Source organism: Cebus imitator, unplaced genomic scaffold (genome assembly GCF_001604975.1).
Source record: "Cebus imitator isolate Cc_AM_T3 unplaced genomic scaffold, Cebus_imitator-1.0 Scaffold280, whole genome shotgun sequence".
Taxonomy (NCBI): domain Eukaryota; kingdom Metazoa; phylum Chordata; class Mammalia; order Primates; family Cebidae; genus Cebus; species Cebus imitator.
Genome location: NW_016107595.1, coordinates 3,232,675 through 3,242,747, shown reverse-complemented (window position 1 = coordinate 3,242,747; position 10,073 = coordinate 3,232,675). Strand labels below are relative to the sequence as shown.

The following is a 10,073-nucleotide window of genomic DNA, read 5'->3' as shown; positions in this document are numbered from 1 at the left end:
TTGTTGAGAGGTAGAGTCAAGTGACTCCCAAGCTTAAGGCAAAGGGAGGCAGCCATATGGGGTGGAATCTGGGGAGGGGCGTGGTCAGTTCTGAGGCCGGAGTGAGGAGGAATGGACTGGAAGGTCCCGGTTAAAGAGTCACACAGCACCCCAGACGTCAGCTGCATGAGGGCGGGCCGGGGTGTACCGGCTGATCCCGTGCGCCCCCCGCCAGGCGTGGTCTTTCCCTACCACCCCCGTGGAGGCCGATACAAGCTGACCTTCGCGGAGGCGCAGCGCGCGTGCGCGGAGCAGGATGGCATCCTGGCATCGGCAGAGCAGCTGCACGCGGCCTGGCGCGACGGCCTGGACTGGTGCAACGCAGGCTGGTTGCGCGACGGCTCAGTGCAGTACCCCGTGAGCCGGCCCCGGGAGCCCTGCGGCGGCCTGGGCGGGACCGGGAGCGCAGGGGCCCACGGTGGTGCCAACGGCGGCGTGCGCAATTACGGGTATCGCCATAACGCCGAGGAACGCTACGACGCCTTCTGCTTCACGTCCAACCTGCCGGGTGCGTAGGCCCATCCCAAGACAGGCCTCTGCCGCAACACTACCCCAACCCGGGGGCCTTCCTCCCCACCCAGCTCTTAGCGATCAGAAACAGGAGATCCCTCTCCCAAGAGTGTCTAGGCGCAGCACACGCCGCCTGGCACCGACACTGGTTGGGCCTAAGCTGCGGTCCCAGGCTGCAGAGGAGGATCTGTTCTGGATTCCGAGGCCAAGGCCAGAGTCCTGGGTTGCATGCGGGGGCGCCGTCCTGAATCCTGAGGCCGGGTCCCAGGAGCCTCACTAATAACCCGTCTCCCATCCCACCCTCGCAGGGCGCGTGTTCTTCCTGAAGCCGCTGCGGCCGGTACCCTTCTCCGGAGCTGCGCGCGCGTGTGCTGCGCGTGGCGCGGCCGTGGCCAAGGTGGGGCAGCTGTTTGCCGCATGGAAGCTGCAGCTGCTGGACCGCTGCACCGCCGGCTGGCTGGCCGATGGCAGCGCGCGCTACCCCATCGTGAACCCGCGCGCGCGCTGCGGAGGCCGCTGGCCTGGCGTGCGCAGCCTGGGCTTCCCGGACGCCACCCGACGGCTCTTCGGCGTCTACTGCTACCGCGCGCCCGGCGCACCGGACCCAGCACCCGGCGGCTGGGGCTGGGGCTGGGCAGGGGGCGGCGGCTGGGCGGGGGGCGCGCGCGACCCTGCTGCCTGGACCCCGCTGCGCGTCTAGGCTGGGAGCAGGCGGACGGCCAGGGCGCATGACCACTGGTCTAGAGCCCTGCAGTCCCCTGGAGGCTGGCCACGCCCCTGAAGCTCTGGACACTGGCCACATAACCTGTGGTCCCTTACAAACTAACTGTGCCCCTGGGGTTCCTGGAGACTGGCTAATCCGGCAGAACAGTACTTTGGAGTTCCCTGGAGCCCAGCCCTCACCTTTTCTGGACAGAGGATTTTCCCCACTCCCCAACTTTCTCCATAAGGGCCACGCCCACTGAGGACCTCAGAGGCCAGCAGAGCCGCAGTCTCCTGAAGACTGGCCACGCCTCCCGAGGCCACTTGGAAACAGACAAACCGCCCTCGTGGTCGCCTGGTGGCTGGACCCCGGGATTGACTGGAGACTGGCCTCACACCCTCTGCATCTCACTGGAGACTGCACACTAGTCCCTTGCGGTCACGTGGACACTGGGCCCCCTCCTCCTCGTCACCTGGAGAGACTACAGGAGTTTTGGGGTCACTCCGCGTGGTCACATGGAGGTTGCGAGCCAAGGCACTTATTTTCCCCTTTGGTGACCTGAGTACTGGAGACTTCCATTCTGCCCCTCTCCCTGAGAATCCCCTGAAATTTCCAGGTAACAGGGCACACCCTTCTAGTTTCATGGGAGAGCACCTCCATCTGCCACCTCAGACTGACATGCAGCCAGCTGGCTCACTGACTGGGGGCCATGTCCCACCCCTCAGGTATTTCTTTGAAGGGAGAGCAAACCGGCCCTGTCCCCAGACGCCCCCTTCCTGGACTGTCACCAAAGAGACCATCTCCCCAGGCCCGGGGATCTGGAGGTCCATGTCGCTCGTTTTGGAGAGCAGCTGCCCTGGGTCCCACTGTTACCAAGGCAACTAGTCCTGCTGCTACCTGTCACCTAGAGTCACACACCCATTCCTTCATCAGTCACACCCATGAAGACTGTGCCTCCCTCCTCCCGCTGTAGCCATGGATACCACACGTTTCTCATCTCACTGGCCCCCACCCTGGAGCCCTACACCTCGACTTCTGGCTGTCCCTACCCTGACCCACCGCCATGGAGATTACCCTCCCCGAAGCTGTCCCCAGAGTGACCCAACATCCAGTTCTCTGGCTCTCACCATGGAAACAAACTGTCCCTGTCTCCAGTCCCACTCCAGTTCAAGGCTGCCCTCCAAGCTCCTCCCCTGGGGAGTTTGGACCCCACCGCCGTTGCCATGGAAACCAAACTCTGGTGTCCGAGGTAACAGAACACCTGTCCCCCTAGGGTTTTCCTTGTCGACAACGGGGCCCTGCTCACCAAGCAGTCGCCATAGAGACTGTCAGTGTTGTCTCCATGACAACCAAACTTCCAGCTCTCAGGAACTTCTCATTGTGGGCCAGATGTCCCGGGTGCCTCCTACTGGGGCTACCCTACTGCACCCCATCAGGGGCCTGATGGCTGCCCCTTCCCCAGACAGGGCTGGACTTCTGGAGCTGCTAAGCCACCTTCTGTTTGCACGTTAACTCTATGCTGGATAGCAGCTATGCACGAGACAATGTTGCAACATCCGGGCATGTTTGTCACCGTCCTGCAGATGAGGAAACCGAGGCTATGGCGTGCCCTGGCCCTTTGAGATATATGCAAGCACTGAGCTCCTCATTTGTCCTCTGAGACCCCATCTCCATTCTCACCGAGTTCCCCTCTCCTTCCCTGACCCCCACCCACATTTCCCTCCTTAGAGATCCAGGAGGGATGAAATGTTCTTTCAACTTCAACACCCACCAGGTTCTACGTGGCAATCTGTGCTAGGTCAGAACCCAGCCAAACTCCCCGGGGTTGATGGGCAGCTCAGGGACATGATCCATGGACAAGGCCACCCTGGCCATGGGAGACCCCAGTCCCAAAGTCTTGCCTGCAGGAGTACTGGGGTCTCTCCTGGGGCCCTCTTTATAGTCACGTCATCTCTAGGAAATCCATCTCTGAGTTTTGGGACCAGGTGGGTTTGGGTTTGAATCCTGCCTCTTCTTGCTCACTGTGTGACCAAGTGACAAAATCCTTCTGAACCTGTGTTCTCCTGCTGTACCAGGGCTGTTCTGTGGTCCCCGAGAGTGCCAAGCATACAGTAGGGGCTCAATAAATCTTTGTTTCTTTTGATGAATGAGGAAATGAGGCAGCCAGTGAGTAATTCCTTTATAAATGTGCTTTGGTGGATAAGATGTTACACGACACGGTTGGGGGTCTTTTATTTTTGTTTTGATCTCGGCTCACCACCACCTCTGCCTCCCGGATTCAAGCAATTCTCCTGCCTCAGCCTGCTGAGTAGTTGGGATTACAGGAGCCTGCAACGACACCCAGCTAATTTTGTATTTTTAGTAGAGACAGGATTTCCTCCATGTTGGTCAGGCTGGACTTGAACTCCCAACCTCAGGTGACCCACCCGCCTCAGCCTCCCAAAGTGCTAGGATTACAGGCATGAGCCACTGCACCCGGCCTCCTCTTCCCTATTCTTTTGACAGTCTGAAGAGGATCGATTATTTGGATGCACCATAATTGTGTAGTAAGATTCCTAATGGTGGATATTTATATTGTTCTCAATATTTGTCTGTTAGCAGTAAGTACCACATCATCACTTGCAAGTTCATGTATGATTGGAGGATATCAGAAGTTGTTTGCTCAAGGAATCAAAACTCCCCGTTTTATTTTTATTTTTATTTTTTGAGATGGAGTTTCACTCTTGTTGCCTAGGCTGGAGTGCAGTGGTGCCATCTTGGCTCTGCAACCTCCGCCTTCTGGGTTCAAGCGATTCTCCTGTCTCAGCCTCACAAGTAGCTGGGATTACAGGCGTGCACCACCATGCCCAACTAATTTTTGCATTTTTAGTAGAGGCGGGGTTTCACCATATTGGCCAGGTTGGTCTGGAATGCCTGACCTCAGGTGATCTACCCGCCTCGGCCTCCCAAAGTGCTGGTATGAAAGGCACGAGCCACCGCACCCAGCCTAACACTTGCCATTTTCATTTATTTCCATGTTTCCTTAGAGATTGGGCCAATTTATACTCCACAAGTAATAGATGTACTCACCTGGCCAGGCATGGTGGCTCACACCTGTAATCCCAGCTCTTTGGGAGGCCAAGGCAGGTGGATCACCAGTCGGGAGTTCAAGACCAGCCTGGCCAACATGGCAAAACCCCGTCTCTGCTAAAAATAGAAAAATTAGCCCAGAATGGTGGTGTGCACCTGTAATCCTGGCTACTCAGGAGGCTGAGGCAAAAGAATCATTTGAACCCAGGAGGCGGAGGTTGCAGTGAGCTGTGATCACACCATTGCACTTTAGCCTGGGTGACAGAGCGAGACTCCATCTCAAAAAAAAAAAAAGTACTCACCTTTTCCGCACATCCTCACCAGACTCATTTTATTTTTGTCAATCTGATAGGTGAAAAGTGGCATCTCAATGTGGTTGTTGCTTGCGATTCTATTTGTGGGGTTAAACATCCCCCCACCCCGCCAACTCTGACCTTAGGTGCAGGTGGTTGAGCAAATTGTAAATTATTCACAGTTCAAGCACATTATCATCTTTGATGTATGCAAGTATCTCTCTTTTTTTTTTGAGACAGAGTCTTGCTCTGACTCCCAGGCAGTGGCGTGGTCTCAGCTCACCGCAACCTCTACCTCTCGGGTTCAAGTGATTCTCCTGCCTTAGCCTCCCAAGTAGCTGGGATTACAGGCATGCGCCACCACTCCCAGCCAATTTAGTATTTTTAGTAGAGATGGGGTTTTTCCATGTTGGTCAGGCTGGTTTCGAACTCCCGACTTCAGGTGATCCGCCTGCCTCGGCCTTCCAAAGTGCTGGGGTTACAGGCATGAGCCACCACGCCGGGCCTGGCATTGCCTTTTAATGGTGTTGTGGTTTGTTTGTTTTGCCACTATTGATTATAATAAATCCCGAATTCCTCACGATGGCCCATATGACCCTGCGTGGTCCATTTCCTGCCTCTCTGACCTCATCTCCCTCCAGTCTCTGCCTTTACCGCTCTGCTTCAGCGTGGACTCGTTGCTGTTTCTCAAATGAGTCATGCTCCCTTCTGCAAGAGGACTTTTGCTTTCCCTCTTTCCTCTGCGTGGAATGCCTTTCCTTTTTCCCCCTCCTCATTTAGTTAATGCGACTTCTCCTTAAGATTGTATTCCCCTCCTCTGGGAAGCCTTCTCTGACCACCCACTAAGGATCAAGCCTGCCCGGTTCACCACTGTCTCCCGAGCACCCAACACAGCACATGGATTATAACAGCTGCTCAGTAAATACTTGCTGAATGAATGAATGAATGGATGAATGAAGGTATCCGGTGGTGACAGGCAGGCTGAACTGTTAAAAAATTTATTAAAATGTCCAAGAAGTACATTAACGTCCACAGTGTCAGATGCCACAGACCCACAGAACACTGCAGCTCACAGCAAAACCAGCAGGACCCAAAGCCGTTCACACGCACACACTTATATGCATGCCACGCACGTGGCACACGCAGACACACACGCACATCCCAAAGGGAAAGGTCAAAAGACAAACTGCCCACATTAGGAAAGACCAAAGCCCCCTCCACCGTGAAGCAGAGGTGGGAGCAGGGCAAATGGTTGAGGGGCTCGAGGGCAGGGAGCATAAACAAAGACCCCCCAGAAAACATTGCATCCCCAGCCCCCCGCAAACAAAGAAAAATTTCTGTGTGACATGGATGGCTGAAGATGTGTTATTATTACTAATTTAAACTAAGAAGAGTTATCAAAGTAAGAAGACAAACCTATGTCCCTGGTCCTTCTGAATAATCGTAACAAGATAGATGTCTACAGCGAGGAAGATTGAAGACAAATGTAAGGGATCAGTTTACACTTCTTAACCATTTCCTAAATGTGTGTGAGGGTGCAATTATGTGTCAGTCTCCTCTCCAGAGTCCAGACCAGGATTGGGGTCAGAGCCAAGACAGGAGTTGGCTCTGACTCCCAGATTTGGAGTAGGATTTGGTGATGGATAGAAAGTGTAGGGAGAGCCAGAGTATGGACCAAATTCTTACTCCAAATTCTTACTCCTGTCTTGGCTGTGATTTCAAGCCAGTACCTTTCCTTTATATCTGAGCCTCAGTTTCACTGTGTGTAAAATGGGAATGTCACAGTCTCGAAGTCAATAGGCTGTTGAAAAGATTCAAGGAGGTTGTATGTAAGTCCTTAGCACGGTGTCTACTTCTTAGTTGGCAATGGTCATAATTACTTCCCAGAAGAGATTCAGGTCCAGTTAACACATTTCTTTCTTTACTGAACCTCTAGGTGGACCATATATTTGCTTATTTTTCTTTCCTGCAGAGGGCTATTCTCCACTGTGGTTTTTAACCCTGATCCACAGATTTTACCCAGACTGGAGAGGTTGAAAGTGGGTAAGAGACATGGAGGAAAACTGTGGATCTTTCCTGCCAGAGACGAGGGAACTGGATCCTGGCCTCTGGTGTGGAGAGACCTTTTATAGGTTGCACATGTGGGGGAGGAAGGCAAAGTGAGTTTTTTTCCACTTAAAAAATTAAAATCTACAAGAGAAAAATGTGTGTGTGTGTGTGTTTCAGTTTTAAAATTGAGCATCTCTCTACAATATGACTGCAGGTAGGTGTCACTACTTCAAGTTTTAAGTGTTTCTAGACCACCAGGCAATGGCTGCGGACAAGAATGGGGTGGGGAAGGGGTGGGACCCAGGGCAGGGGCACTACCAATGTCTGCTTGGGACTGGGTACGGGCACTGGGCTAGAAAACTTGGCAGCACCTCCTTGATCCAGGAAGGAGGTTCTTTGTCTCCCTGAGAGATGGAGGGGGAAGAAATCTGGACTCATCTAGCCCTAAACATCCTCTTGTTTATTTGTGCGAAAGAGATTCACCACCCACACAGAACCACCAAATCTCAGCACTGGACTAGACCTGGAAAGGTTAGCAATACACTCTCCCTCATCACCTACATATTGCTTTGATTATTCTCACTCTTAACTCTGAAGGCATGGAGGGAGGTTGTTCTAAAGACATCCCTAAAATGCAGTACATAGGATTTCCACACTATACATGTTTATCCACCAAGACCAAAGGCGGAACTTGGGCTGAAGTCCAGGGTAAAGGGAGAGTTGTCATCAAGTTCAAAAACAGTGTGCTTCTGTGTAGCCTTCTATTCCCAAAGCTAATGACCCTATGTCCAGGCTTCTTCCTGGATTTAGGAATTCTGCCAACATTGACTGAGTCTGAATCTCTGGTGTGAAAAGCAATTCCTTTGTGTGAATGCAAACATACACTCATGCACCCTCATCAAAGCCTGCTTCAGTCAGCCTGGCAAAAAAGAGACCAGACCAATGAGCTTTGCCACTTGTGCTTCCCTCAGCTGGGAGATGCTCCCAGCGTTCGGCCAGATGAGAATGGACTTTTCAGACACCTGGCTCCACCTGCCAAGAGGATCTTGTGTACGTAAAAAGGGGGGAAAGAGGAGCTTTGTACAAAGGATTATGCGTGGGGGGATGTGGTTTGGGTTCGGGGACTTCTGGACTCTCTCGTTTCTCTCTGGGTTCTGTCTCCCCAGGCGAAGGCTCCAGAGGAGGTGTGGGAAGAATGTTGTGCTTTCTCTAGCCTGGTTCTTCAGCAGAAATTCCCTTCGTCCTTCTCCCAGTCCTCCGTGGGCTGTTTCTTGTGTTTTCTGCGCTCCTTGCGCGATTTGTGGTGGTGATGCTGGTGGTGGCGTTGGTGGTGGTGATGGTGTCGCCGCATCCGGTGTGAACGTCTGGCTGCAGGGAAGTGAAGGACAGGGAGGGACAAGAGGTGGTGAGAGGCAGGTGGCCTGATGCAGCGAGCCTCCTCGGGAAAGTGAGGAAAGAAGCCAGATGCGAGGGCGCGTGCCTGTCATCCCAGCACTTTGGAAGGCCAAAGTGGGAGGATCACTTGAAGCCAGGAGTTCGAGACCAGCCTGGGCAACATAGTGAGACCTTGTCTCTACAAAAATATAAAAAATCAGCCAGGCGTGGTGGCACATGCCTGTAGTCCTAGCTATTTGGGAGGCTGAGTTGGGAGGATCCCTTGAGCTGGGAGGTTGAGGCTACAGTGAGCTGTGATTGAGCCTCTGCACTTCAGCCTGGGCAACAGAGACCCTATCTCTAAAAAAACAAAACCAGGCTGGGCACAGTGGCTCACGCCCGTAATCCCAGCACTTTGGGAGGCTGAGGTGGGCGGAACACCTGAGGTCAGGAACTTGAGACCATCCTGGCAAACGCAGTGAAACCCTGTCTCTACTAAAAATACAAAATTAGCCAGGTGTGGTGGTGGACACCTGTGATCTCAGCTACTTGGGAGGCTAAGGCACGAGGATCACTTGAACTTGGGAGATGGAGGTTGCAGTGAGCCAAGATTACAGCACTGTACTCAAGCCTGGGTGACAGAGCAAGACTCCATCTCAAACACACACACACACACAAATACACACATGAAGGAAACACCAGACAGGCTGGTAAGTTCTCGCTTATCTGCAAGGCTGTATTATCAGGCAAACATTAAGCCAGATCAATGTGCGGAGTAATAGGATGTTTTAACTGGAAACTAGAAATAACAAAACCCTATGTTGAGGTCTCTGGGAGAAGGTACTTACGTTTGGTGCAAACAATCTGGGGCCTGTCCCACTTGCCATTGCTCCGGCATCGGACGGTGGCCACATGGTGCTGGGCAAATCCTTCATCGCACTGGTACCTTACAGTGGCGTGGACATTGTACTTGGCCTTGCGGGCACCGATGAGTGAGGCATTCTCCACTGCTGGAGGGGGACCGCAGAGCACTGGGACAGAGGAATCTCTGGTGAGAGAGGTGCTCACGTCTGGGATTAAACTAGTTTCTGCTGTTGTTGTTTGAGACGGAGTCGTGCTCTGTTGCCCAGGCTGGAGTGCAGTGGCGCGATCTCGGCTCACTGTAACCTCCGCCTCCTAGGTTTAAGCAGTTCTCTGCCTCAGCCTCCCAAGTAGCTGGAATTACAGGCGCGTGCCACCATGCCCGGCTAATTTTTGTATTTTTAGTAGAGACGGGGCTTCACCATTTTGGCCAGGCTGATCTTGAACTCCTGATCTGGTGATCCACCTGCCTCGGACTCCCAAAGTGCTGGGATTACAGGTGTGAGCCACCAAGCCTGTCTCACTCTGTCTCCCAGACTGGAGAGCAGTGGCTCAATCTCGTCTCACCGCAACCTCTGCCTCCCAGACTCAAGTGATTCTCCTGCCTCAACCTCTGAGGAGCTGAGATGACAGGCATGTATCACCATTCCGGGTAATTTTTATATTTTTAGTATAGACAGGCTTCACCGTCTTGGCCAGGTTGGTCTTGAACTCCTGACCTCAGGTGATTTGCCTGCCTCAGCCTCGCAAAATGCTGGGATTACGGGCATGAGCCACGGGGCCCGGCTCTTATTGCTATTTTTGAACGAGGGTCTGGAGGGCATCATCACAACTCACTGCAGCCTCAACCTCCCAGGCTCAAGGGATCTTCCCGCCTCAGCCCCTCAAGTAGCTGAGACTACCAGTGCACAGCACCATATCTAGCTAATTTTTTAATTTTTTGCAGAGATGAGGTCCCACTATGTTGCCCGGGCCAGTTTTGAACTCATGGGCTCAAGCAATCCTCCCTCCTCGGCCTCCCAAAGTGCTGGGATGACAGGGAGGAGCCACCATGCCTGGTGGCCGTAAACTCGTTTTGAGTTTGATCAGGAATGATACCCCACTCAGCACGCCAGCAGGTCCCCGCCTCTGCCCAGTTCTCATCTCACAGGGCTGGAAGTGACTGCACCTGTCTG

General features: G+C 53.4%; 2 protein-coding genes across 2 annotated transcripts in view; one reads left to right on the top strand and one right to left on the bottom strand.

Moving 5' to 3' along the window:
- The window catches only part of HAPLN4 (hyaluronan and proteoglycan link protein 4), an 8,334-nt gene extending 4,931 nt beyond the window's left edge, over positions 1-3,403 (top strand). Inside the window, exons 4-5 of the mRNA XM_017501365.2 lie at positions 215-547; positions 858-3,403. Coding sequence (XP_017356854.1) covers positions 215-547; positions 858-1,249 — 725 coding nt within the window. The 3' untranslated portion in view covers positions 1,250-3,403. The remainder of the gene's footprint in view (positions 1-214; positions 548-857) is intronic.
- Positions 3,404-5,598: 2,195 nt separating this feature from the next.
- Positions 5,599-10,073, bottom strand: part of NCAN (neurocan) — a 36,101-nt gene continuing 31,626 nt past the window's right edge. The window contains exons 15-16 of the mRNA XM_017501412.2: positions 8,886-9,068; positions 5,599-8,031 (exon numbers count right to left, since the gene is read on the bottom strand). Coding sequence (XP_017356901.1) covers positions 7,886-8,031; positions 8,886-9,068 — 329 coding nt within the window. The 3' untranslated portion in view covers positions 5,599-7,885. The remainder of the gene's footprint in view (positions 8,032-8,885; positions 9,069-10,073) is intronic.